The sequence below is a fragment of the Chrysemys picta genome, chromosome 6 (genome assembly GCF_011386835.1).
Source record: "Chrysemys picta bellii isolate R12L10 chromosome 6, ASM1138683v2, whole genome shotgun sequence".
Taxonomy (NCBI): Eukaryota; Metazoa; Chordata; order Testudines; family Emydidae; genus Chrysemys; species Chrysemys picta.
In genome coordinates this window covers 76,932,922-76,960,889 of record NC_088796.1, presented here as the reverse complement: position 1 = coordinate 76,960,889, position 27,968 = coordinate 76,932,922, and the positions used below count along the sequence as shown (strand labels likewise).

Genomic DNA, 27,968 nt, shown 5'->3' with positions numbered 1-27,968 from the left:
GAAGTTTCATCCTCTTCCTCTTCCTCATCAGACTCAAGTGAGAGTGATTCTGGTGCATCAGGAACCGGCAGTCCTTCTCCGTGGGATACTGGGCGCATAGCTGATGGAATGTTTGGCTAATGCACAGTCCACTTTTTCTTCTTTGACACACCTTTCCCAACTGGAGGCACCATGCAGAAGTAACAATTGCTGGTATGATCTGTTGGCTCTCTCCAAATCATTGGCACTGCAAAAGGCATAGATTTCCTTTTCCTGTTCAACCACTGGCGAAGATTTGTTGCACAAGTGTTGCAGCATATGTGTGGGGCCCATCTCTTGTCCTGATCTCCAATTTTGCAGCCAAAATAGAGGTGATAGGCTTTCTTAACCATAATGGTTATACTGCGCTTTTGTGATGCAAAAGTCACTTCACCACAAACATAGCAGAAGTTATCTGCATTGTTCACACAAGTACGAAGCATCTCTGCTCACTTTGGCTAAACAGAAATGTGTCCCTTTGCAAAATCAAACACTGACAAATAAGAGAGCACGACACTGTATGATTTCTAGAGCTAATATAGGGCAATTTGTTCAGCAGAGGGATGATGCAATCATAACAAAGCTTACATCAATGACTTCTAGGAATAACATAATGCAATTCATATCATGTATGACGCAATACCAGCTTCAGATTGCATCATTCATTGTTTTGCCTAAAAAGCAAGTACTGTCCAAACCCAATCATAGATTTATTCATAGATCCAGTCAAAGATGTATTTTAATCATTTCTGGTTTAAATTGAGATCCCTTCCCTTTATAACTCACTTATCCTCCGCCATTCCCAAGTCAAGGGTCGTATATACTGACCCAATAGCATATCTTGAAAACTAGAGCCAATCAACAATTTTAAGCATCATTTTCGTTCTCAGTGACCCAGAATTAGTAAAGTTTGACTATATTTATTTCAGAAGCATTTTGGCTGTAGAGCAGTGAAATCAGCTCGCGTGCCTCCTTCGGCACGCATGCCATAGGTTGCCTACCCCTTGTTTATAGTATGTGAAAAAGTAATGGTTTGGTTATTGTTTTCCCATTTCCTGTATTCCAATGCAAGACTTATCTTCTACATCTTTTTAGCAATCAGTAACGAAATGTTGTAAGAAGCATGCAACCCATCGTCATCTTCTTTGGCAAAACTCTTTTCAATAGCATCCAATGTCAGCTGTCTCCAATTTTTCTTTAAGTGCTTGAAAATAAGATAAATCCTTATCTTTCTTATCAGCATGAACTTTTGTCAAATGTTCTTGTAGTCTTGAAGGCTTCATAGCTTCATTTGATAAAACTTTTTGGCAAATCAGGCACATCGGTAATGTATTGTTTGTAGGCGACTGAATAAAGCCATAGTTCAAATATTCAATACTATATTGTCTACATTTTTTCTTGAGTTCAGCCATGATATCTGTAAAAGAAATAAAATTTGTGTTTATCACAATAGGGGTATAAAATTACCAAGATATATAACAATTTATATAATTGAAAAAGTGCAATTTCTCTTCCCGGAACCAAAATTTTTTGCAATAGTTGTGTTGTTAGAATATTGCCCACGACATCAGGTATACAGTGGTTTTTGCGTAAGACGGCAAAAGACAACCAAACTAAAATACTAATGAAACTAATAACTGGGTTTTGTTCTTTGCTCAGCATTAGATATATGTATTTGATATTAAATTGTCAAATATCAAACGAAATTTATCAAGAAATAATTAATTTAAAAAATAATCAATGTGCAATTAAAAATCAGTTAATAGTTTTAATTTAGTTTGCCCTTATTTAAATAATTGTTCCTTATTAACACACGCCTTATTTACCAGTTAACACAGATGATTCGATAGATATAAATAAATGTTAATAGTTAACAGTTTTTTTACGATTTCATTCCTCTGTTTTCGTTAATGTAATAAAAAATATGACAAATATATTGACTGTACACTTCAAATAGTACTGTACCGACACAAGCCTGCTATGATTTTATTATTAGTAAGCAGTAGAGACACAGAAACATACGATAGATATGTAATAAAATGTATAAAAATACTCACGTGTAAATTGCTGTTCTACTGAAACAACAAAAATACAATTTGCTTTGTATGTGATCCGTAATCCGTAAAGATCGAAGGTATCGAATATGAATAAAATTTTTTAAATACTTATTGCACTATTGTTAACTGCTTTTTACACAATTCAGAAACAATCTAAATTAGATTTCATACATGTCGCCTATTTATAGTATTGTATTGTAAACAAGTCATTACAGGCACATATTCCTGCCGATGTATGCTGGACTTCCCGACAATGCGCGACACGCTCGTCTGCCAACACTTGCTTGTTAAGAACTGTTGGTGGACTTGACACCTGATCGGTTATAATTTGTTACTTTATTTTCCAAATAAATTCTTCACTACAACTTTAACTCTGTTACACAACAGATGAAACATGTACGAACGGTTTTTAAAATTTTTCTTATAGTCTCTTCTTTCTTTATGCTTCCGCCGCCCCCTTATTTTTATTCAATGCCCCCCAATTGCACCCGAGGCTACTACTGCCCCCCTGGATCGTTCCAGCGCCCCCCAGGGGGCGGTATCGCCCACTTTGGGAACCTCTGCTTTAGTGCATCTGGCACGTAAATGCCTTGCAATGTCGGCTACAAAAGTCCCATGCGAACTCCTGTTCTCACTTTCTGGTGACACTGTAAATAAGAAGAAGGCAGCATTATCTCCTGTAAATGTAAACAAACTTGTTTGTCTTAGTGATTGGCTGAATGAGAAGTAGGACTGAGTGTACTTGTTTTGCATTGTTTTATTTTTGAGTGCAGTTGCGTAACAAAAAAAAATTTACATTTGTAAGTTACACTTTCACGATAGAGACTGCATTATAGTACTTGTATGAGGTGAATTGAAAAATACTGTTTCTTTTGTTAATTGTCTTTACAATGCAAATATTTGCATTGTAAATAATAATATAAAGTGAGCACTGTACACTTTGTATTCTGTATTGAAATCAATGTATTTGAAAATGTAGAAAAATATCCAAAAATATTTAATACATTTCAATTGGTATTCTATTGTTTAACAGTGGGATTACACATCTGTTTAATCGTGATTAATTTTTTTGAGCTAATCGCATGAGTTAACTGTGATAAATCAACAGCCCTAATACAAATTAAAGCTACCCCACAAGTAGTCCCATTGCAGTCGTTTGGATTGTCTCTGAAGTAAAGTATCACTCAGCCTGAGGAAAAGTGGCAGAGTCTGGCCATTAATAGAAAGACTGACTCTCCATGTATACAGATATTTTAAAACATTCTTGCAATCTGGGATTTAGGTTAGTCTGGTCTTCTGGAGTTTGAGACAGGTTTTTTTTGCTACAGTATTTATAACTCTAAGCAGATGCTTGAAGGCAGCTGTAATTATTGGTTTGTAAAAATAAATTGCTTTTTCTTCCCCACACTTAGTTAATTCCTAGTACAATGAAACTTCCAGAACGACAGCCTCAGTTTTTCTTTTACTATTCGTTACTGGGAAATGATGTAACAAATGAACCCTTCACTGATCTAATCAATCCGAACTTTGAGCCAGAGAGAGCATCAGTTCGAATACGCAGTACCGTTGAAGTCCTTCAAGTATATTTTTCTGCACAGCCAAAAATACAGGTAAATAGTTTCTTCTCACCTATGGTAACCTACATTAAGTAAAATTCTATTTGGATCTAAACTTGCCAGTCTAGAACTTTAATGAAGTAGACTTCAAAATCAATAATATTATGTAGATGGCTAATCTTTTGTCTTGTTATCTTTGAGCTTACTGGGTAATATTTATAAACCCCCTCTTAGAGCTTGATTCTGCTCCCATTAAAGTCAAAAGAAAAATTCCCAAATGGGAGTAGGAGTGGGACCTAAGTGAGACAGTTGATGAGCAAGTCATATGGCAAACATAACATATTTTGTCCTTTTTTATTAGTCTGTTCTTTAAATGTGAAGCATAGAGCTGATTTTATAGGTTTTTTTCCTGCTGTACCTTTTCTCTACTGAACTATACAGTTTTGTTTTAAAAATGTATATTTTAAACCATTGTAATTGATTTAAATAATATTACTATGTACCTAAAATTATTTTATTTCGGATTATTGCATTTCACAATTGAATAGCATTTGTTTACAAAGATTCTTTAAATTTTTATTTCTGTAGATAGGACTGTGCTGAGCTGGCATATTAGAATTTAACCCTGATGACGACCTGCCTTGATACAAAATACTTGTATGTCTGACTGGCATATATTTTTTTTCTTTATCACTTTAAAAGAACAAATTCTTATTGTAACACTTTTTTGAAATAAGCATAGTGGGCTGGATCCTCATCTGGTCTATATTTGTGTGACTCCATTGATATGAATGGAATTATTCATCTGTTTAAAGTTAAGCACATACTTACGTGCTTTGCTGAATTGATGTCAGAGTGCTTTGCACCATTCAAAGCCTTCATCATTTGCTACAAAGGCATATTTATTCTTAAGGAGGATCAGATTTATTGATAGGGTTTAACAAAGACAAGAAAGAATAGCTGTTCTTTTCTCCAGATAAACTTTTTTTTTGGGGGTGGGGAACGTATATACATTAAAAAGGAACCCATGTTACGAGAATAGATATGTTTATATGCACTCCTTAGGACCAAACTTTACTCCAGGTGTGCAAAGCAGCAAATTCTTCTTGAAATCAATAAGAGTTGGGTGCATGTATTTGAACACAGAATAATGACCCTAAGCCAGGAATTAAAGAGCTCTAGACTTCCGTTAGTAGTTCATAAAGTCTTTATTGTTAGGATGATACTTGAAGTATGTGGATGCATACAGATGCGTAACTTACCTTTTTCCCTTTGCATATGTCTATGTCTACACTATGCAGCTTTTAGCAACACAGCTGTGCTGCTACAGCCGTGCCTGTAAAGGGCGCACACTGCAGCTGCTGTTTGTTTGGCTCTCCTGCCGACAAAAAACTTCCACCTCCAACGAGCACGGTTAGTGTTGTCAGCAGGAGCGCACTCCTGCTGACAAAGTGCTGTTCATACTGGCACTTGTCATGGGCAAACCTTTTGTCTTTTGGGGGTGGGGGTGTTTTTAAACACCTCTGAACGACAAAAGTTTTGTCTTTCACTTGCTAGTATAGACAGCCTACCTCACTGTGGTATAGATAATAGTGTATCTTGGCTATGTACTACAGTGCCTGCTCTGAGAGAATCCTTACCCAGATTGATACAGAGATTTTAGGGTCTATTTACACCACTCCAGCCCCTTTATTCAGCGTAAAGAGACTGGAGAGGGGCTGGACCTCACTCTTAATGTTTCTTTCATTTCTTTTTAGAAAGAGTTCAGTTTCAGACATTGGCAGTGGGAGATGTAAATACATATCAACGTTATTTTCTGAGCACTTCTTTTTACAATAGATCCATCTTTGCTGTGGGGACCAGTCTCTTGGAAGCACTGAAATACCACTAACTGGATTGCTGAAGAAAGGAAATGTGGAGATTGATCAGAACCCAGTGGCAGTTGAAGGGGCATTCAACCTTGTTCCACCAAATAGAGCCAAGCAAAAATTGCCACCATTGGCCTTAGATATGGGTCCTACTGTTGGGGTATCGGTAACCCTACAAAAGGAAGGCATAAATACCCAGGTACAATCCACTCATTTAGATTGTGGTTCAGCTGCTGTTCTAAAAGATAAAAAATAAGTTTGATTTTGTTGAATCAGATTTTACACTTTAAATCATGAAAAGAAAAGCCTGAAAGAACAAGCTACAGTATATTTGTTACTCTATTTTTACAGCTCCATCTCTGTTTATCCATGCCATAAGAGTAATCTCAAATTCTGTAAATATAGTAAAGAGTTTTTCAGTGCAAACTATGATTAATAAGAAAATTGTATTATTTTGTTCAGTCATTGATCCACTTAGACCTTCAGACTGAGCCAGAACACTCGCAGAAAAGAGTTTTGTCTCCCACACGGAATAAAACAAAGAGCCCACAGCAAAGATCTCAGAGTGCTCCTTCTGCCCCGCTTCAGAATGGTCATTCTCCTCCCACAAAAGATGAAGCAACAGAGAGCGAAGTAGAAAGTCTTCAATATGACAAGGGCACAAAACTAAACAAAAAAGGTAAGTGATTTATGCCTATCAATATCCATAATTATAAATCAACTATTCTTAAATGTTTTCATAGCACAACCCACAGAGATTACCTCCTGGACTCATCCTCTCCCATTTGTGATCATATCCTTGTGGCAAATAAGAATCGCTTATGTGGAAAAAATATTAGAGAAGTTAATGTATTCTAGCTGCCTTTTTAATGTGTGTTGGCAACTGAAAATAAGTAGAAGAGCCAGTCCCATGTAACCATTGCACTGTAGACCACCACTGGTCTATGGACAGCAGTTTGACCAGCAGTGCCACAAATATCTAAAGACCTCTCTCTGAATTTGGGAATTGGTGGGTTAGAGATTTTTGATAAAGATCTTAGATACTTTCTTTAATTTGTAGGTGAAAAGGTCTGATGTGAAAAAATACATTAAATGGGGAAGGAGAGGAGGCGCATAGGATATTTAACACTGAAGTTAAACTTCTTTAAGGAACTGGGAAACAGCTCCTCAACAGTGGTCTATGCGAATCTATTTTTTGTAAGAATAGCTGCCAATTTTAATTATTGTAGTGCAACTTCATGAACCCTAGGAGTGATTAATTCTTAAGAGAAAAGGAAAACTATTTACAGATTAACATTAAATATTTAAATGTACAATAGAACTTCACTAATTTTCTATTTGCTAATCCATAAATGTTTTTCTCAAAACCCAAATCTTTCCCATTTCTCATCAGAGATTTAATAGAAGAGGGATTAGATTTAATTAATTTTGCTAAATATTGACCATTATGGAAGCCCCAGTCTTGGTTCCTTGGCTAAGGTTGAGTTGAATTTTCCCATTTTCTACTGTGTGTGGAGGGAGTGGGAAGAAGGAAAAAAACCTATTGTATTTTAAAAATCAGTTTTCTTGTAATCAGTAACTACAATCAGTATTGTACACTAATCATAACTCTAGTTCTTGCATCCAGTCACTGCAGGGTAGAGTGAAGGTGGATTGGGTGTTTTAATTATGCATTTATATACTTGAATATATCTAGATTTCTTTTCAGTTAATCTTAACTCTGAATTACCTGGGTTTGCAATGCTTGTTTTTGAGGTAATTCAACAGCTCTGCAATTTGTTTTACTCTTAAGTTACTGATGTGTAATCTTCCTTAACTCCTGGTTTTACATAGTTTTTATCAGGGAATCAACCAGAATGCAATGAGTTATTTTACTAAATAAAATAACCTAAACTACTTCTGACAAAATAAATGAAAAAAAAAAAAAACAGTACATTTTTAATAGGTACTGTTCTTGATTTTTGTTTTCTCATTCATTAACTCACGTCACTTTTCCCCAGTGCCTGGTGCAAAATAATAAGACCTTATTGTAAAAAACAATATGAACAGTTTGCTTTTATACATATACTAAAGCTGGCTGGAATTTTTTGGAATTTGAAACTTGGACAAAAATGGAAACAAAATGTTCATGACCTTTTTTTGACCAGCTCAGTGAGTAAATACTTTACAAACTGTAGGCCACTCGGTGTCTGAGAACACATTTATGACTATAAATGCACATTAATTTATCTGTAGATTACCTGGACAATACCAAGTATCACAACCATAAAGCATTTTTGATATTGCCCAAACATTCAGTGATAGCATAAAAACATAGACAAAAGAGACCCAACAAAGGTGTGGGTGGGTTTTTTGGGTGGGGTGGTCGAAGGGGGATATTTGTATTTAATAAAATAAAAATCAAAGAACAAGGCCCAGAAGAAACAGTGACACTGTCTGTTGAACATTATTCAAGAGTTCTCAAAGAGGCATATTAGTCAAGCAATATGATTGGCTAAACTTCCCAAAACAGTGGAATCAACGAGAACTCAGTTTATTTGCTAAATGGACTTCTTGTTACTTGGCTTTCTGGGAATGATCCTATACCATACTACACGGGGTAAACTCTGGGTCTCAATCCTGCTCCCTTTATTCAGGCAATAGCCCTTTAATCATTAATAGAGTTTCTCTACGAAAAGTTAGCTAGATTGGGCTCTTAATCTGAAACATGACAGGGATAAAAATCATGAGCACAGGAGTTAATCGATAGATTATGAGGGAAATGCAGAGTTGTATTTGCTGTTGGTGTTTATTTAAAAAAAAAGACATTTTTGCAAGTGTGGAAGTAGTTATTTCTAAGTCATTTCACAATTATCTTTCAGAGCTGGTGGTTGAATCTTGCAAAGAAGTTAACAACCAAGAGTCTGAAGAACTAGCAGTTTTCAAATCTCAGAGCAGAGCAAAGTCGCCTTTACAGTCAGAGCTGCAAAATTCATGTAATGCTCACTAATGTTCAGTCATAGAAACTCTAATCAATGCAACTCTGTTTAAAAACAGAAAATAGAAGTATTTGTTTCCATATACCCCTGAAAATTTGTCAACCGTATTGGTTAGATTCATTTTTTAAAATTGTAAGTTGCTATAGATTTGTAATGCTTGTGATGAACTCTGATTCCTGTCCCGTCATTTTGGCTACATAATGCAATTAATGAATCTTTTCAATGAAGGGTAAAATACTACATTTTTAACTGCCCTCAAACTGTTTTTCGTGGATCCCTCTATATATATTGAATAGCATACTTTGAAAGCCATTGTATTTAGCTTTCTCCTGTACCTTTCTTATATTGCTACTGTTAATGCTACAAAACACCAGCCAGCAGAAGATAGATGAGTTTTTATTTATTTTACCTCTTTTTATTAATATGAGACCATCTTCAAAAATGTGACAGAAAATTGCACCAGGTTTGACAGACCAAAATCAGAAGAACCAGTGTTTAAGGATATGCTGTAGTAACTAATTAAAATTAGTTTCAATTATAAAAGATAATCCTGTCCCTATCTTAGATCACAAAATAGGTTTATTCATTCCTCAACCTATCTCTTGAGATTTGAAGAAGCTACGACTTGGTAGCCTCATTCATCAAACCCACAACTTGACCTGCTGTCAGCTCCCTGGAGGAGCATTTGGGAAGGTAGGGTGTAGATGGTAGGGCACTGGACTGGAACTTAGGAGGCCTAGCTGGCCAGCCGATTGATCTTGGGCAAGACACACAATCCTTCTGTGCCTCAATATAAAATGGAGGATAAAACTTCTTTGAAGTGCTTTGAGATCTGAGGATAAAAAGTTCTAAATAAGAGAGGCATTATTAATCTAAGCACTTTCATTCCACACTCCCAAGCCTGGGAGTTTGCTTCTTTCCAAGCAAAGGATCTATCCAGACTATTTATCTGATACTTCACCCCTTCAAGGAAAGCTTTTAGAATCTGTGTCCAACCATTTTCCTTGGTAATTTGCATGTGATTAACGTGTTATTTTATTGCACATGCTAACTAAATTCTTAATGGGTGTTTTTTACACGTTTTGATGCTCCCTAAAATCTCAGCGTCAGGTTCTAAAATTAGTGCCGAAAGACCCTCTGTTTACCTATTTTGTCAAATTGAATATACTTACCAGTGCTATATAAGTAATGAGTGCCCATTTTAAAGTGGATGGTAAAGTAGCCTCCCCTTCGATATTCCTTCTCAGACATACTGTAAAGCTATGATCATATGGGATTTTATCTTTTCCAAATCGTTTCCTCTACTTGAAAAGTGGTAACTTAAAAATTGAAATGCCATTTCTCACGTCTAATGTAACACAGATTGTACTGTGTTTCAGAGTGGCAACATGTCTATTTCCATTTAAAGTGCCAGGCATGTCGTGTCAGATATAAATATTATTATTTTGGACAAAATGGAGGATAAAACTATATGCAAAACACCTTGTATTTATATTTTCAGCCTTGAATGCTCTAGCACCTGTTTCCCAGTCCCACCCTGGAGCTGCGTCCAGTGCTTCTGAGTCTACGTCGGGGCAAAAAATTGCAGTTCCAGCAGCATCACATCATTTTTGCTTTTCAATAGATTTACGGAGTATTCACAATCTCGAGGTTGGGTTTCCAGTCAATTGCATTTTAAGGTATGATATATTTCAGCTGATGACCTTACTGTAAAAAAGGGTATTGGGTTTTGTTTTGTTTTTTTGTCCCCTTCCTGCCCCCATTTAATAATAATAAATAAAAAAAAGTGGGAAAACTACACACGGTTTGGAATATTGGTAGCACAGGCAACCTGATGCCTTCTCAAATAGCTGCCTTTCAGTAGTGGGCAAAACACTTTGAAATGTTAGGTTTGCTCATCACAAATGAAAGTTGAGCGTTCTAGTAGCGTATAAAACATAGTACAGACGCTCCCTGGGTTATGCAAATCCGCACTTACGGAAAAAGTTCCGTAAGCTAGAAATAGGAGTGTGTGGGTTGTTTTGTTTTGTTTTTGGGGTTTTTTTTTGGCGTAATGGTCGGGTATACGTTTCCGATTTACGCAGAATTCGAGTTACACAAGGCATTCCAGAACGGAACGCTTGCGTAAGTTGGGGAGCGTCTGTATTTATTTATATTGGATTTTCCTATTGTGCCTATCACTTGAAAATTTCAGACCGTGTGACACAGACTATCATTCAGCCCTAAGAGAAGACAGGAAGATTGTTTCTTAGGCACAATTCATTTTTAAGCTTGAGTGGGATCTTCTGGATTGTAAGGGAACACACCTTCCCACCTCGTTGCTAAATGGAAGAAGAAGTAGAGAAAATGCACTCCAGTACAACAGCTCAGAGTCAAATTGTCGTCATTCATCACGTGTGAGCATTTTGTTTTAGTACACAGAATATTTTTTTTCCTATTTAGTATATTCCAAAATAATTGTGCTGATGCCAGAGATGATTTTTCTTCAAAGACCTAAAAAGCAGACAAATATTCTAACTAACAAGTTGATATGCATCTTCAGTTACATTTTCAGTGAAGGTCTAAACTAACTTTTTAAACAGCAATATTTACATACACAACCAGAGAAAGTTGGACTTTTAGCAGCAGCAGGAGCTTAAGCAGCTTTTTCAAATACAGATCTGGAATGGAGAAGAAATCTAAATTTCTTGTTGGTTTGTGGGGTTTTTTGTTTAAGTGCTTATTGTTTTCAGGATTAAAATGTAATTGTTTGTAGGTAATATCAAATTTAAATACTTGTTGATCTCTGCAATCTAAATCTGATATGAAGATTCCTTTCCCCCACACCCTTACAGAAACTAGATGTGTGCTATAGAAGGCTAAAATGTTAAATATAACTTTCATAGTCCTGAAGATTAGCAATAGCTATCAAGGGCATTTGTGTTCAGATGATGATGAACTTTGGCTCTGATTCTGCACTGTTAACGTAAATGGGAGCTGTTGAACATCAAGGACCAAATTCTGATGTTGGATATGCTTCTACAACTGACATTGCACATGCATATTCCAAAAGTAGAATTTGGACCTAAGCTACTAGTGTCATCAGCTGATGATGATTTTCCTTGACTTTCTTGCCTACAAGAATATGACTTGAGTTAAATTTGCGTTTTCTTTTTTCTCATTAGGTACTCGTATCCATTTTTTGGTAGTGCGGCACCTATTATGACAAACCCTCCTGTAGAAGTGAGAAAAAACATGGAAGTTTTTCTACCCCAGTCCTATTGTGCATTTGATTTTGCAACTATGCCTCATCAGCTTCAAGACACCTTCTTCAGGTAGCACTTGTATTTTTATCTTATTACATGAAGCATTATTTAACTGTTTTTAATATAGAAAATATTTTGTAAATCCCAAGCTTTGTAATTTAGTGTCTTAGAATAATTTAAGTTGTGGAAAAGAGAAATCCAGCAGTTAGTAACCAAGAATATTTAAGACATTTTTCTTGCCCTTTGAGGCTGTATAGTCTAGCACATAAAGGTCAGATTGTTCAAACCTTACTCATATTTGTGACCGTTTACTTAAACAGGAAATGTGGTGATATCAATTGGAGCATCTATTTCGGTAAATTCTTATCAAAATAAGGGCTAGTTGATGTAGCCTGAAAAAAACAGTTCTGCTTACGCAGAATCATAGTAAGTTTTCTAGGGGTATGTCTACACTACCCGCTGGATCGGCGGGCAGCAATCGATCCAGCAGGGGTCAATTTATTGCGTCTAGTCTAGACGCGATAAATCAACTCCCCGAGTGCTCTCCCGTTGATTCCTGTACTCCTCCACCGCGAGAGTCGTAGGCGGAGTCGACTCAGCGTGGTGAAGACACCACGATAAGTCGATCTAAGTACGTCGACTTCAGCTACATTATTCACGTAGCTGAAGTTGCGTAACTTGGATCGATTCCCCCACCCAGTGTAGACCAGGCCTAGGTGTGTAACCTACTCTAGCTGACTTGGAGTCTGGCAATCAAACCAGCCATAACCTGTGAAACATAGTTGCTCTAAGGATTAGAAAAATGAAATTGTAGTGGAATGTTTCCCCACTACATTGCTCCCTTTTTGTAGGCATGTGAGTAGGGTAGAGAATATCTTTCACACATACTCCTACCCTAAAGCCTAAACCAAAATGGTATTTTGGAAAGAAGGGTAGAGGAGAGAGGTTTTGTAGATTGGTATTTTCAGAAATGGAAAAGGGCCTATAAGATCATCCAGCCCATCAATATGTGAGTGCAGGATTGTTCTCTGTATACAGACTGGAACAGGGTAGTGATCTAGCCAAAGTGACGGAATGAAGGAGAAGATGCAGAGTTGTGAGTCAGTCTTTTTCCTGTGGGAATGAAAGGTATCAAGGTATGTTTATGCTGTAATAAGAATCAGCTAGATTGGTTTGGGAAGTTATTTCTGTAAGTTATTTCTTGCTTTTCCATGTAGGTGAATGTCATCTTTTGTCTGGCCTACTGATACTAAAATACTCTTCTGTATTTCAGGTTACCACTGCTGGTTGAATTGTGGCACAAAGATAAAATGACTAAAGATATACTTCTGGGAGTTGCCAGGCTACAGCTTTCAAATGTTTTGGGCTTGGAAAAAACCCGATTCTTGGGTACTAATGGTGAACAGTGTTGGCGTCAGACCTGTAGTGAAACAGTTGGTGTTATGGCAGCACAAGGGTAAAACCTTTTTTTTAATATAGTTTGCATTATAGCATGTCTTACCTTTTTAATTTTATTTGTTTAATGTTTTCTCCTGTTAAAGAATCCCTTCCTCCTTCTATTTACCCCTTATCCTACTTTGAAAACTGTTTACTCTTAACTTTCATTTGAAGCATTAGGTCAGATGCTTGAAAGGGATAGAATTTTATGAATAGCTGTAATACATACTGTCATGGTATTTGGGTGTGATTTTTTTTTTTCATGTTTTAACAACTTTACAGAATTTCTATATAGAAAATGTACCTATCATAACTTGATATTTATGTTCAAAGTGCTGTAGAAACTTAAATTATTGCTGAAATTTCTGGTAAAATTTGAAAATAGGTAAGAAATGTTATTTGACAGTCCAATGAAATATTCAGTTTAGCCGCTCTTTGAAAGGCTGATATCATACTTGTAAGTCAGATTTGGCCCCAAACTTATATTTTTGTAAAGGCAAGATTTCACAAAACTGATTTGAAAAGCCAATATAAATATTTCTTGTAATTTGTATGTAAATAAACATTCCCTTCTGGAGCTGTACAAATTATTAGTACTAGAGTATGAGAAACTGAAATTGACTGACTTTCATTTTCCAAATTAAGAAATGCAAAGGTAATCAGAACAAATAGTGAAAAGTAAATTTAGATTTAAAAAAAATCTTATTTTAATAATCTGAAATATTTTAGGACACTGTCCCTATTAATATCTGTAGACTATAAATATATTGAGAATCACGGACAATTTCTCAGTATTGCATTAAGTCAAATTTTTCTCTTGTCTGGGAAGTAGGCAGTTGGACAACAGTAACTTCAGGGACCATTAAGAGAGTGACCGAGCTAAAAATTCCCATTAATTATTTGTTTAGACAAGTTATGTTGTTGTGGCTTTTACCTCCTGGAAATAACGTAGCCTAGTTTTTTCAGATCCAGCTGTAAACACGGCTGCACCCTCATTCCTCCTTTCATGCAAGTTATTAGGTCTGGGTCTGTTCTTAGCTGACAAAACATACGCTGTAATTGTTGGCTTTTTTTCTCCTTCCATATTGTTTGTTTGTTAAATTAGGATAAATACATCTTGGATCTTCATTTTGGAACATATTCTTTTAAAACTTTCCAGCTTGAGGCTGCCCAAAATGAATATCACTTCCTCAGTATGAAACTTCAGAGTTAGTATTATCAAAGCTTACAAACCTTTATATGTTTGGGTGACTACAGAGAAAGAGTAGTAAAGTAAAACCCATTCATTAAGACCTTCATTCAGGAAAGCACTTAAGCCTATGCTTAACTTTAAACATGTGCACTGACGTCAAGGGGATTTAAACAAGTTAGCTATATGCTTGAGTGCTTTCCTGAATCAGAGTCCAAGAGGTTTCATTTAGGTGTCCTGAATCAGTATTGAGATCTATAAGAAACTCAGCAGGAGTTTGTTGGACAATGTCCGTCAGAGGACTTTCTAATAGTACAATAACTTGTTAATAGATTTAGGGGCCTCAACCTTTACACATTATGAAAAGTCCCAGTGAATTCAATTGGACTACACATGAAATGAAATCCTGCCCCATTGAAAACAATGGGAGTTTTGCCATTAACTTCAATAAGGCAAGGATTTCACCCCTAGTTTGTAAATGTAACCATATGTGTAGCTCTTTTCAGCATCATGGTCTAAATTATGATTTCCTTTATAGAATCAAATGGACTTTTCCCCAAGAGTGAAAATCTGTTCAAAATGAAACACATGGCAGTATTGCACAAAACTTAATTATCAATAGATGGCACTTTCAAAAATGTAATTAGCATGTGTTTTTACTGTGGCAGTGAATTTTAGTTTCATTCTCGTTTGACATAAAGTATTCACTATAGTACTAAATGTCTCTTTGAACATGATCAAATTAACAATTTACCTTAACATCTCATCTCTTTATGTAAACTACATACATTTAATATAACATAGAAAAATATAAATATTTTGGGTTTTGTTTTTAGAAAATCAGAAGTTTAGAGTTCTGAGAAATTAATATAATATGCTTGCATACTCCACTCTCAAATTTAGTTAACTTCTTCCCTTGGAAAATAGAATATAACATAGGTGTAGTTTGACTTTTATATTTGGTGGGGGAGCTCCAGTCAGGTCAATGGGGCCACGCATGGGGGGGCGAGGGGGAATTCTGCGCCTGCCCAAGGCTTGCAGTTTGCGGGGGGGAGGGAAGGGGAAGGGGCAACATGCCCTCTGCCCTCCCCAAACTATGTCTATGGAATATAGCTTTTTAAAACCTTTTAAAAATACTTCAGTAGATCTCTTTAAACAATGCTGAATAAAGTACTTGGACCAGAACTCTCTGTACCAAAACAGACCTCGATGTTGGAATGATTGTTGCCTTCATCTCTATGGTGTTTATATGCATACTTTTCTTATTTAAACATCCTCTTCTCATGCAACATAAACACACTGGTTCCACTGCCTTCCACACCCAGAGAGATGGGGCAGGCAAATTTTTCTCTTGGCTAGTGGGCATCATTTACTCTCTGTGTACTCACAAGTTGTAAAAGATCTCTTTCTTTTTTTATATCTAGAATAGTAAATCTCTTATTGAAGACATTTTGCATATCTGTTTCAGTACAATAACATTGTCATGAGACTCCCTAGGTGGGGTTCAGATTTTCTTTATAGGATGTGGGGAGAAATAATTCCCCTTTCTAAAGTGAGCATTAGGAAGCCAGACTTTTCACTTGTGAACACATTCTGTATAAAACTTATTTGAGACTGGGGCTTTGGAAGGAATAGTTCAGCCTATCTCCGGGGAGGTAGCTGCTCTGTGATGAAAAAGGGGAGAGTTAGTGAGAAAATGGTTAAGATGTCAAGAGTTTAAAGTGGAAAAGGTTAACAAATTCAGTGGACAGAAGTATTGATTAAAAGAATAGTATTCAGGCATGTTGCTAAGTAGTACATCAGTTATGTTAATTTTTTATAATTTTTTTTTAAAAAGTTAAGCATACAGTTGAATATAGGCTTCATGGAGTAAATTCAGTTGCAAAATACTTTGATCAAGTATATTTTTCAGATTGGAGATTTAAGATTGTAGCCCCAACTGAAGCATTGATTCTTTTTGTAGTGTTATGTGTAATAGTCATTCTTCTGCTCTACTCTGCTCTGGTTAGGCCTCAGCTGGAGTATTGTGTCCAGTTCTGGGCGCCGCATTTTAAAAAAGATGTGGAGAAATTGGAAAGGGTCCAAAGAAGAGCAACAAGAATGATTAAAGGTCTTGAGAACATGACCTATGAAGGAAGGCTGAAAGAATTGGGTTTGTTTAGTTTGGAAAAGAGAAGACTGAGAGGGGACATGATAGCAGTTTTCAGGTATCTAAAAGGGTGGCATAAGAAGGAGGGAGAGAACTTGTTCACCTTAGCCTCTAAGGATAGAACCAGAAACAATGGGTTTAAACTGCAGCAAGGGAGGTCTAGGTTGGACATTAGGAAAAAGTTCCTAACTGTCAGGGTGGTTAAACACTGGAACAAATTGCCTAGGGAGGTTGTGGAATCTCCGTCTCTGGAGATATTTAAGAGTAGGTTAGATAAATGTCTATCAGGGATGGTCTAGACAGTATTTGGTCCTGCCATGCGGGCAGGGGACTGGACTCGATGACCTCTCGAGGTCCCTTCCAGTCCTATAATCTATGAATCTATGAACAGGGTTTTATTTTTTTCTTGATTTCCCCCCTCCCCTCCCAGGAGCAAGTCTTAACTGTTCTTGAATTAGTGATAGATTGTGTACTTATTGCTGTAAGTTCTGTAAATTAATAGTGTTTTAGGACTCTCACATACAGCATGCTATGCTCTGGAAGAGATTCGAACAGACTACACTGCAAACTTGTTCAACCTTTTAGCCTTGCTGTTCTACAGCCTTGCTGTTCTACCTTGCCGTAAATGAACTACAGTAAGTTTTATGGCAACTTCCAACAAAAATAAAGAATAATCATTCTTATGTAATTTTTAGGGCAAACAATAGGATAGCAGAACTTTCTTACACTGTGACTCTGGAAGATTATGGGCTTGTAAAAATGCATGAAGTTCTGGTATCAGATTCTTCTCAGGTAAATTATACAGTCCATTAACATAATCCTTTTTCTTTAAAGTTTCAATTAAAGTTGATGGAAAAAAATAAAATTGCATTGTTTTCATAATCAGTGTTTAGGTGCTGGGCAGCAGCAGGTCCCTTCATCTCAGCCTCATCATGTCCCAGAAACTGATCCAGAGCCACGAGAAACTCTTGAATACAAAGCAGCACTTGAGTTAGAAATGTGGAAGGAAATGCAAGAGGACATCTTTGAGAACCAGGTTCCTTTATCTGTATTTTTATAATGAAATTCAGACCGCATCTCTGCTTGAGTGACATTTAACAAATGGGGAAAAATCATTCAGTTCAGTTGGCTGATACAGGATCATATGACAGAGCTTTTCTTACTTGTCAGTAGTAGGTTACTACTTAATCACCTAGCAATAGACTGAATCAGGTTTATATGACCCTATGAGCTAAAACAGCATTTCACAAAGTATGGGTCACGACCCCCCAAAGAGTACCAGGAGGTTTGTGGGATGTTGGGGGAGGGAGAAGGAAAGTATTGGGGAGAGGGGAATGATGTATGTTTCCACCCTCCAATGTTTTCTTCTGCTACAATATCTATGGGGGCGAGAGTGGGCCCTGGCTATGTTTCCTCCCCCATGCACATAGAATCATAGGACTGGAAGGGACCTCAAGAGGTCATCTAGTCCAGTCCCCTGCATTCATGGCAGACTAAGTATTGTCTAGACCATTCCTGGCAGTTGTTTGTCTAACCTGCTCTTAAAAATCTCCAATGATGGAGATTCCACAACCTCCCTAGGCAATTTATTCCAGTTTGCTTTTTTTGTTTTGCCACAATGTTACTCTTTTGACCCATTTTAGTTTGTGGTTCACTATGACCCCCAGATCCCTTTCCGCAGTATTTCTTCCTAGGCAGTCATTCCCCATTTTGCATGTGTGCAACTGATTATTCGTTCCTAAGTGGAGTACTTTGCATTTGTCTTCACTGAATTTCATCATTTACTTCAGACCATTTCTCGACATGGGTGGGAGGAGTGGCTGATATGGTGCATAAGATTGGGCTGTCCACCTGAGTTGGGTAGGTAGCACCTGGTGGAGACACCTAGCCCAGGGAAGGACAGGATTCAGAGCATGTGGCCAGCCACTGGGGGCAGGAAGGACAGGGCACAGGCAGCTGGGCAGGGGGTACACGTGCTAGCCATTGAGGAAGTAGGTGCACTGGGTGCTAGCTGCGGAGGGGGGGGGGAGGAGAAGGGCACCCCTCCTCCCACTGCTGAGTTTCAGTAGCTCCACTTGCTCCCCTTCCTATCACTTTGGTGGTCTAAACATGATTTTTTGTGCTTCTAATTTTCAAACCGCCTACCTCGTAGATTCTTGGGGGCCATGTTAATGGAGGTGATCCCAAAGGAGGTCGTGGGAGGAAAAAGTTTGGGAACCACTGAGCTCAAATATATCCCTGAGAATATTTTTAAAGGATATAATAAAATGTATAGATTCTTGAGTTTTTAAACTTTATGAAACTCGAGTTGAAAAGATGACCACTGTTAGGTATTATCTTCTTTCTCCCACTATTCAACCTGCATATTTTTTATTCTCTGTTAAAATTTACTGCTTAGGATTTTTTGTCCATTGCTGTCCTTCAGTTCATGAAGTCTTTCATTTATATCCTAGGCATGGTTTCAAAAATAGTGGTAAGCGTTCTTAAAAAAAAAAAAAAAAAAATTCAAGGGATCCTGAGTTTAAGTAGGAAATTTTTTGATCCTAGTAAATATAACAAAAGATTATTGCATATCATACTATGTGTTTGCTGTACTGCTAAATGCTATTAAAGTACAAAGATGTTTCAATATCACTGTATGTGTTATACTATTAAATCAGATGCAGAGTGGCTCAATGTATTTAAATAGTTTTAACAAGTATTGTTCATGGCATCCTTCTACTAAAAGCCATGCATGTTCAGTATCCTGCTCCTCTACAGGTCAGATCTTCCTAGGAGTTCTGCTTGTGTAAAGCCAGAATATTTTAACTAAAATCTGCTATGTGGATCTGAGAACAGAATTTTGTTCTCATTCTTCAGGAAGACTCTCCTAAATACACCTCTACCTCGATATAACATGAATTCGGATATAACGTGGTAAAGCAGTGCTCCGGGGGGGCAGGGCTGCGCAATCCAGTGGATCAAAGCATGTTTGATGTAACGCGGTTTCACCTATAACGCAGTAAGATTTTTTTTTCCTGAGGACCGTGTTATATTGGGATAGAGGTGTAATTACTTTACAGTTGGCTAGCTGTGCATTTTAATTTTTTCTGTAGCCTTTATTTTATTGACTTCCAAAGATGAAGTATGTTTTTGTTTTGTTTTTTGTTAGCTAAAAAAGAAGGAGTTGGCTCACATGCAGGCACTTGCAGAGGAGTGGAAAAAAAGGGATAAAGAAAGAGAAGCATTAGTAAAGAAAAAGGTAAGGAGAGTGACCCATTCAAATTCTTTTGCAATATGATAACTTCAAACAAGAGCATAGTTGGGGATGTGCAGCTGTTAGTGGGGACCCACACTTCACATCATTAAAAGGACAGACAAAATCCTTCTTTCAAACTAAATCTAGAACAAAGGTCACTTGTGCTACCAATCATGGTACTGAGGTAGTGTATTAGAAAGAGAAAAAGGATCTCTGCCATGTAATTTCTATATTAGCTAGCCTTAATATTTGGAGATTTGACTTGCCTTGTATAGTATAGAAGTTCATCTCTAATTTCTGATCCTAATACATGCATGTTTTAAGTTTCATTTCTGTTTATATAAATATTGGAGTATATATATCTGGAGCTCTGGGCTTATCTAAAATTGGGATTTTATTACAAGAAAAAAAAATCAAGAAATCAGTGCTTGTTTTTAGGTAGCGGAATATACAAATTTGGAAGAACAACTTCAGAAAACCTTGACAGATTTAGAGAAGCGTGAACGACAGCTTGTCAGTGCAGAATCAGAGGTAAAAAATACTTATCAATATGTCAAAGAGAATGTATGTTTAAATCCTGCATGCACATATACATGTTCTTGAGCTTTCCTATTTCCCCTCTTTCTGGACATTCTCTTAGCAGTTGGGTGGATATCGGGATTTATCACCTCCAATATGAATATCATTCCATTTCATCAGGTTCTTTTGAAGTTTGTGGACAGAGATAAGAGTGCAATTTTATTTGTGGTATCTGTGTGGCAATACTCTACTTTCACCTAATTCACCTGTTCATTTGCAGTAATGGGAAAATCTGAATTGTGTCCTCAGCAACAGTATTATGTGTGCAGAGAAGACATCTGCCCAGGTTGTTGGTGACATTGGAAATGTTCTTGGGGAAAGATTGAGGTCATAGTTAATGTTTTGCATTACATTGCAAGTCAGATGAATTTGGTGAGTGTATTATGTACCTGTATCTGTTAGAAATGATCATCACTTTTCTGTGGGGGCCACATTGTCTCATAGACAGTGTGTAACTTGATACATGGGTGAAAGGGTACAGGGAAAAAATTCTCTATTAATTTGCAATTTTCTCAATTCCCCCCCCCCCCCCCCTTTCGGTTTTGTGAGTGGGTGGGTTATGCCCTGATGTGCCTAAACTGACTTTAACAAAGTCTCTGTTTGCTGTTTTCCTGGGTGGCCTTTTTTTGTTTGTTTGTGAAGGACCCAACAGTTCGGAAGGAGGGTGTGTGTGTGGAATATGGAGGTGGGGTAGACTTGACAAAAGGCAGGTATTTAGTGCCTATTGTGCATTAGCTGTAGTAGTGGTCTAAAGTGGGGAGGAGTTCTCCAAGACCTCACATCCACAAATAACTCCCCTTGTCAGCCTCCCCTTTTAAGGAATGTGTTTTTGGATGCATCAGCATCACCCTGTAATGGCACCACCCCAAAGTGTCACCATCCCATCCTAGTATAAGTGGTTCTGAGTTGGGGATGAGAGCATCAATCTGCCCGCAAGGGCATTCTGCCTTCCCCCAGTTCTAATTCTTGCCCCTTTTACAGAGACTCCTGCTTTCACATCAGAGCTCCTTTGTTGTCTGAGCAGCCTCATCAGGGCCACCAGAGGCGTTTGTCTGCTGGCCAGTGAGCAGAAGATTGGTGGGTGGAGAAGTTGCTTAGAGAGGAACCCTACTCTCCTATTCTAATAGCTTCAGAAAGAGATTCCCCCACCTCCTCCCTGTTCCCATTTTAACATACAAGAGTGCTAAGCAGGGGCTGAATGGGCTGAATTGTTCAAATTCTGGCAACCAGATAAAATGTATGTGCTATATATCTCCTAGCGTGACAGCCCCAAGAACAAGGGAAAAAGAACAATGCTGCTGGGTCCCAGTGGATCTTCCACATCAGAGGTGGAGAAAGCTAATTGTCGATATGGGGTGGGAAGGGCTTCCCTATTGCCCCCTTTCTGGACATTTTTTTAGCAGTGTGGGTGGATATGGGGTTTATCACCCCCAATAGGAATATCATTCCATTTCATCAACTTCTTTTGAGGTTTGTGGACAGAGATAAGAGTGCTCCCAGAATGAGCTGTCCTGGCTCTGTCCACGCCTTGCCCTACATTGAGATTCCCTGCATACCCGAGATGTAACTTGCTGTGTAAATAGTCATATATCTGACCAATTTTCTTTTTAGCTTTCATTCAAATACCCAGTGGCTAGATTTTGGCCATGGTCATTTCAGTCTTGAGGGAAGGTATTTTTATTAATTTTGTATTACAAATATTTTTAGCTCAAAATTTGCTTTGGATTTAATGGGACACTGACTTGAAGATTTAGAGATACTATGAAGCTGTTGTGTTCAACAGTATCTATGCAACATGGTTTTTAAAAAAAAGTCTTTTAGCATGTACATAATTTCAGAAGAAGGTTTTTTGAGAGGGTTTTATTTAGCCTGTAGCAACCCTACTGTTCTTCATACCTTTTTGGAAAATTCAAGCATCCAAGAAAGATCATATTCCATGTTCAGTTCTGGATGTGAAGGTTGAGCCCTGTTGAACTGAACATCTTGATTCAACCTTAAATCTGATCTCACTGTTATTGCTCCACTATAATAGGCTAGATGGGATAAACTCAGTTCTTCATCTTATGCTGGATTGAGAAAGTGCAATGTCTGTGGACTATGCATGGACAGTAAGATGTTGGTATCTCTGGATACCGGCATTGTTAGGTGCTGCTGCTCCTCTTTCTCCCTTGTTCTTGGGGCTGTCACGCTAGGAGTTATATAGCACACACATTTTATCTGGTTGCCAGAATTTGAATTAGAGGAGAGTTGGATCTGTGGCCAGTATGTAGTAATGTGAAGGTCACTGTTTCGAGTCTGGGAGGAAATAGCAGATGATTATAGTCCATATTGGAAATATAGGAATCAAGGAAGTGAAAGTAATACTTATGAGCCATAAAAAGTGGATCCAAGTGTAATGAGAATTTATTAAAACGAGTACTAACGGTTGTAATGAAGACTTCCAACTAAAGATCATAAACCTGTCTATTACTGCATTCAAAAATGTTTTAATTTTAAGCTCCAAAGAGTAAAAAGAGAATTGCAAGCACAGCATGAACGAAACTTTCAAGAACTGCAGGATTCTGTGCGGCGAGTCAAAGAAGAATGTGCACATCAAGTTGAACTGGAGAGGTCAAAGATCAAACAGCTGGAAGAGGACAAGGTCCGCCTGCAGCAGCAAGTAAGTAAAGAAATTAAATTACCTTCCTTCCCGCTGGGTTGAGTGGAAATAAATATACAAATAACGTTAAAAAGTTGTATATTTAGGCACAGGCATAGTCTGGCAACTTGGAAATCAACACTTTGGTCCCAGTCATTCAATGAGCTTGACGCAAGCATAGAGGTCCACATATAAGAAGCTTATTGCAGGAGCAGGGCCTTTATTTTACCATTTAGGTATTATAGCATTATTTGCTTTTTGAGGCTGAAAACCAAATTGAAATCACGAAGGTGTATTGTATTTGGGACAAAGAGTCCTGTGGCACCTTATAGACAGACAGACGTATTGGACCATAAGCATATTCACCCACAAAAGCTTATGCTCCAATACATCTGTTCGTCTATAAGGTGCCACAGGACTCTTAGGGTACGTCTTCACTACCCGCCGGATTGGCGGGTAGTAATCGATTTATCGGGGATCGATATATCGCGTCTCGTTACGATGCGATATATCGATCCCCGAACGCGCTCCCAGTCTACTCCGGAACTCCACCGGAGCGAGCAACGGTAGCACAGTCGACAGGGGAGCCGCGGCCGTCGATCCCGCGCCGTGTGGACCCCCAGGTAATTCGATCTTAGATACTTCAACTTCAGCTACGCCATTCGCGTAGCTAAAGTTGGGTATCTTAGATTGATTCCCTCCCCCCACCCCCACCCCCACCCCAGTGTCGACCAGCCCAGAGTCTGGAACTGTAAAAAGCTCTGATACTTGTATTTGGGAGTGATGCTACTGAAGTGTAGTGTATATTTCCAAAATTTTGCTGAAGCAATTAGAATTTATTAATGACATTTCTAACTATCTTGACTGTTCATTTCATTTTACAGCCCAATCATAAAGCAATGCTAGTATAGTAAAATATTTGAAAATGGAAAAAATAATTTTGAGAATACATTATTCTTTTCACTCGGCATAATTATCTTTCTATAATGTGAATAGGGTAGCAAACCTTTTTGTTGAATGTTACGAAGGATGTTGGTAACAGAAAATAAAGCATGTTTTCTTTTTAATTCTAGTAGCATTATTTCTAACAGTTCATGTTGAGCCATTTTACAGCTGTCTCTCAATTATTGTTACTGGAAATACACTATGGAATATTGCTTAAATATTTTTCAGTGTGTTTAGCTCATTTGAATGGTATTTTTTTTCTTTAGTGTTTTTCATTTCTTACCAATCCATAAACTCTAATGTTGATCCCACAGTAGCACTGACTAATGAAGAGATCCATCTGTATCGTGCTAGAGGAAGCCTTTGTATTAGAAACAGCTGGGTTTTTTTTTCAATTTTGTCCTTTTCAGTATGTCTTTAATTTTCATTTAGCATTATCTTGGTTTTAAGATTTTTTTTCATGTGAAAAGTAGTATCCAATGTATCAAGGTTTAATGTAAATTTTCCATTGTGGTGTTGAAGAGATGTTGACAACCTAGAAATAGCCCAGCTGTTGAGTCAAAAATCATTGACTTTTGATTACAAGCATGATATCTGTTGTATTTATATTTGATCATTTAAAAATTGAGTTTACCTTCCAAACTCATTCTGCTGCGTTCAACCAGCATTTTAAATTGTGGATACATCACACAAGCATACATTTCAATTTTCACATAAATCATATTAACTATTTTTATTTAGACTATTTAAACTATTTTGCAATAATCAGAGCATGAAATACTTTATACATTTATGTGACCTGGTCATGCCACACCTCTGTTCATATCCTAAGTCAGAGATGGGCAAACTATGGGCTGCGGGACCCTCCTGCCCGGCTCCTGGCCCAGGAGGCTAGCCCCCGGTCCCTCTCCTCAGCGCAGCTGCAGAGCTGGGGCCTGACCCAGTGCTCTGTGCTGCACAGTGGCGTGGCTGGCTCCAGCCGGGCAGCGCGGCTTCCTGTCCTGGTGCTCTGGGTGGCGCGGCTATAGTGCCGCTAGCCACCAGTACTCCAGGCAGCACAGTAAGGGGGCAGGGAGCGGGAGGGGGGTTGGATAGCGGGCAGGGGAGTTTGGAGTGGTGGTCAGGGGGTACGGGTGTGGATAGGGGTCGGGACAATCAGAGGGCAAGGAACAGGGGAGTTGAACGGGGCAGGGGTTCCCAGGGGGCAGTCAGGAAGGAGAGGGGGGTTGGATAGGGTGGTGGGGGGCAGTCAGGAGTAGAGGTTTCTGAGGGCAGTCAGGGGACAGGGAGAAGAGGTGGTTGGACGGGGTAGGTGGGCTGTCGGGGCAAGAAGCAGGAGGGGTCGGATAGGTGGCAGGGCCGGGCCATGCCTGGCTGTTTGGGGAGGCACAGCCTCCGCTAACTGGCCCTCCATACAATTTTGGAAATCCGATGTGGCCCTCAGGCCAAAAAGTTTGCCCGCCCCTGTCCTAAGTTGATATATTAGTTCATTACCAGAGGCCCAATCAAACCAGAGATTGGGACACTGAGGGCCATATTTAGACATGATATGAGCAGGTTCAACTCCCCTGATACCACATCTGAATCCGGCCTTTAGTGTACAAAGCTAAGCTCTGATGATCATAAAATATAGCCTTAAAATTCATTAATATTAGTAAATGTGATGAACCAGAAGACACACTAATTAATTAGTAAAATATTAGTTGCCACTGAATGGCCCATATACAGTAACTCCTCACTTGAAGTTGTCCCGCTTAACGTTGTTTCGTTGCTAATCAATTAGGGACCATACTCGTTTAAAGTTGCGCAATGCTCCACTCTTACGTTGTTTGGCTGCCTGCTTTCTCCACAGCTGGCAGCCTCCCTACGGCCCCCTCCCCTCCCAGCACCTCCCGCCCGCCGGCAGACTGTGACTCAGTGCTTTTCCCCCTCCTCCCCCCCATGGCAATCAGCTGGCTTGCGGTGTTTTGGAGGGAGGGGGAAGGAGCGAGCACTCGGCGTGCATGCTCCCCCTCCCTCCCCTGCCTCCCGAATGCGGCAAGCCAGCTGATTGCCCCGGGCAGGAGGGAGGACTCGGCACGCCTCCCCCATCCCTCCCCTGCCTCCCAAACGCCCCAAGCCAGCTGATTGCTGCTGGCAGGAGGGAGGGGGAGTCCTCACTCCTCCCCCCTCCCTCCTGCTTCCAAAACGCCGCAAGCCAGCTGATTGTCCCGGCAGAAGGGAGGGGGGAGGAGCAAGGACTTGGCGCGCAGGCTCCCCCTGCCTCCCGAACGCGGCAAGCCAGCTGATTGCCCTGGGCAGAAGGGAGAGGGGAGGAGCGAGGACTCGGCGTGCCTCCTCACTCCCTCCCCTACGCGGCAATCAGCTGGCTTGCGGCGTTTAGAAGGGAGGGGAGGGAAGGGGGAGGAGCCAGGATGCAGAGAGGGAAGTAGAGGGGGAGGAGATGGGGGGTGGGGAGGAGAAGAGGTGGGTCAAGGGTTGGGGATTGGGGGAAGGAGTGGGCGGGCTGAAGGTTGAACCCCCCACCTCTGGTGCTTGCAGAGTAGGGGAAGCTGCCCTGGAACCTAACCCCCCCCCATTTACATTAATTCTTATGTGGAAATTGGATTCGCTTAACATCGTTTCACTTAAAGTTGCATTTTTCAGAAACATAACTACAACGTTAAGTGAGGAGTTACTATATTTTTTTTCCTCAGCAGAGTAGCATAGTGCTGACCACCTTCCATTGTCCTTATACCGCATACATCATACCTATCAGTCCCCCTGAAATTCACAGTGAACAAGCTCGCTCATTGCATCCTGCTGGCATTCACACAGGCTTACACCAATTGGATTCCTCTTCCACCCCACTTGCTGGATCTTGACATTTTGGTTTTGTTACAGCAGTGTGTCCCCAAATTTGCCCAACCTAGTGCATTGCTTTCAAATTGTGCTAGTGCAAATTTGCCTGGATACATTGATTGCTTAAAGACCAAGTGCTGTCTTGCCCCAATGACACTGCCAGTGACCTGATGTTGATAAAAAGGAATAATTCATGCTACTCAGTTTCCTTCAGATACGTATCAGTGATTTTAGTAATTAAAGAATGACATACCAAAAAATGCTTCAGTACATTCCATGCTTCCAGAAATTTTTATGGCTCTTCAAATAAATGTAACCTAAAGCATGAAAAACTAAGAAAGCTTTTGCCTTTTCTTTGCCTAAAGTTGCAGCGAATGGGAGATGAAAAATCTGGCCCATAGTATCTTTATTGTTTAGTGCCAGCTAACTGAATCTGGACAGCTGTAACCCCATGCAGGATCTTCATATCCACTAGTGTGGGCTTCTTCATTTTTCTGACCTATTAAAAGGCCTATCTTTGTGTCTTCATACATTTGCTATTTAAGATAGTCGTAGTTCAAATTCTTGATTTTCATACTTGAAGAATTCTTTCAAAATACCATTTAAAATGATTGTCATGCAGTGTATGGTGGGTGAAGGTGAGCCCAATCATTTTCAAGAATGGCTATTTGGGTTGTCTTCTTTGAACTGTTCTATTTGAGACCTACTGAATAACGGAATCCTGTTTTGTTTTTGACAGCTATGTATATTGTTTTTGTAACACTTCCCAATGGCAGAGTCTCATTGACTGTTTGCACAGCATAGGCATCTATTCTGAGTTTGGTTGCAAGAGATGTCCACATTTCTTCTGGAAGTGAGTCTCAGGTCTTGGAAAACAAGCAAGGGATTAGACATTTGGTGCAAATGTTTTTAGCATTACAGGCATTTCCTCACAACTGAGCCAGTTAGTTGCCTTGTTGATGGTCAACATATATATGCCATATTTACGAAGGAATTAGCAGGAATAAAAAGAGAAATGGTATGTTAGCTGCCTTACTTTTACAGTACAAATATGATGAATTCTTTTCAAATGGTGTAAATGAGAATGACTGGAACCTAAATGTCTCCGCCTTGTGGGTTTTTTTGTTTGTTTGGTTTTTTTGGAAGTACTACTGTCTTCTGATAATATTTCTGTACAAAATAATAGACCGTTTTAAATGTTGGATACCAAAATGTGTTGAGCAAGTGGGC

General features: G+C 38.8%; 1 protein-coding gene across 6 annotated transcripts in view; it reads left to right on the top strand.

Moving 5' to 3' along the window:
* The window catches only part of CEP120 (centrosomal protein 120), a 77,772-nt gene that overhangs the window by 27,070 nt on the left and 22,734 nt on the right, over window positions 1-27,968 (top strand). For 5 of the 6 annotated variants that reach the window (XM_005305154.5, XM_065599286.1, XM_005305156.4 and 2 more), the window contains 12 exons: window positions 3,488-3,685; window positions 5,471-5,698; window positions 5,962-6,178; window positions 8,361-8,474; window positions 9,979-10,156; window positions 11,642-11,791; window positions 12,996-13,178; window positions 17,193-17,289; window positions 17,384-17,533; window positions 19,649-19,738; window positions 20,174-20,266; window positions 22,812-22,973. In XM_005305154.5, coding sequence (XP_005305211.2) covers window positions 3,488-3,685; window positions 5,471-5,698; window positions 5,962-6,178; window positions 8,361-8,474; window positions 9,979-10,156; window positions 11,642-11,791; window positions 12,996-13,178; window positions 17,193-17,289; window positions 17,384-17,533; window positions 19,649-19,738; window positions 20,174-20,266; window positions 22,812-22,973 — 1,860 coding nt within the window. The remainder of the gene's footprint in view (window positions 1-3,487; window positions 3,686-5,470; window positions 5,699-5,961; window positions 6,179-8,360; window positions 8,475-9,978; window positions 10,157-11,641; window positions 11,792-12,995; window positions 13,179-17,192; window positions 17,290-17,383; window positions 17,534-19,648; window positions 19,739-20,173; window positions 20,267-22,811; window positions 22,974-27,968) is intronic. The other variant, XM_005305155.5, reaches the window with a different exon arrangement.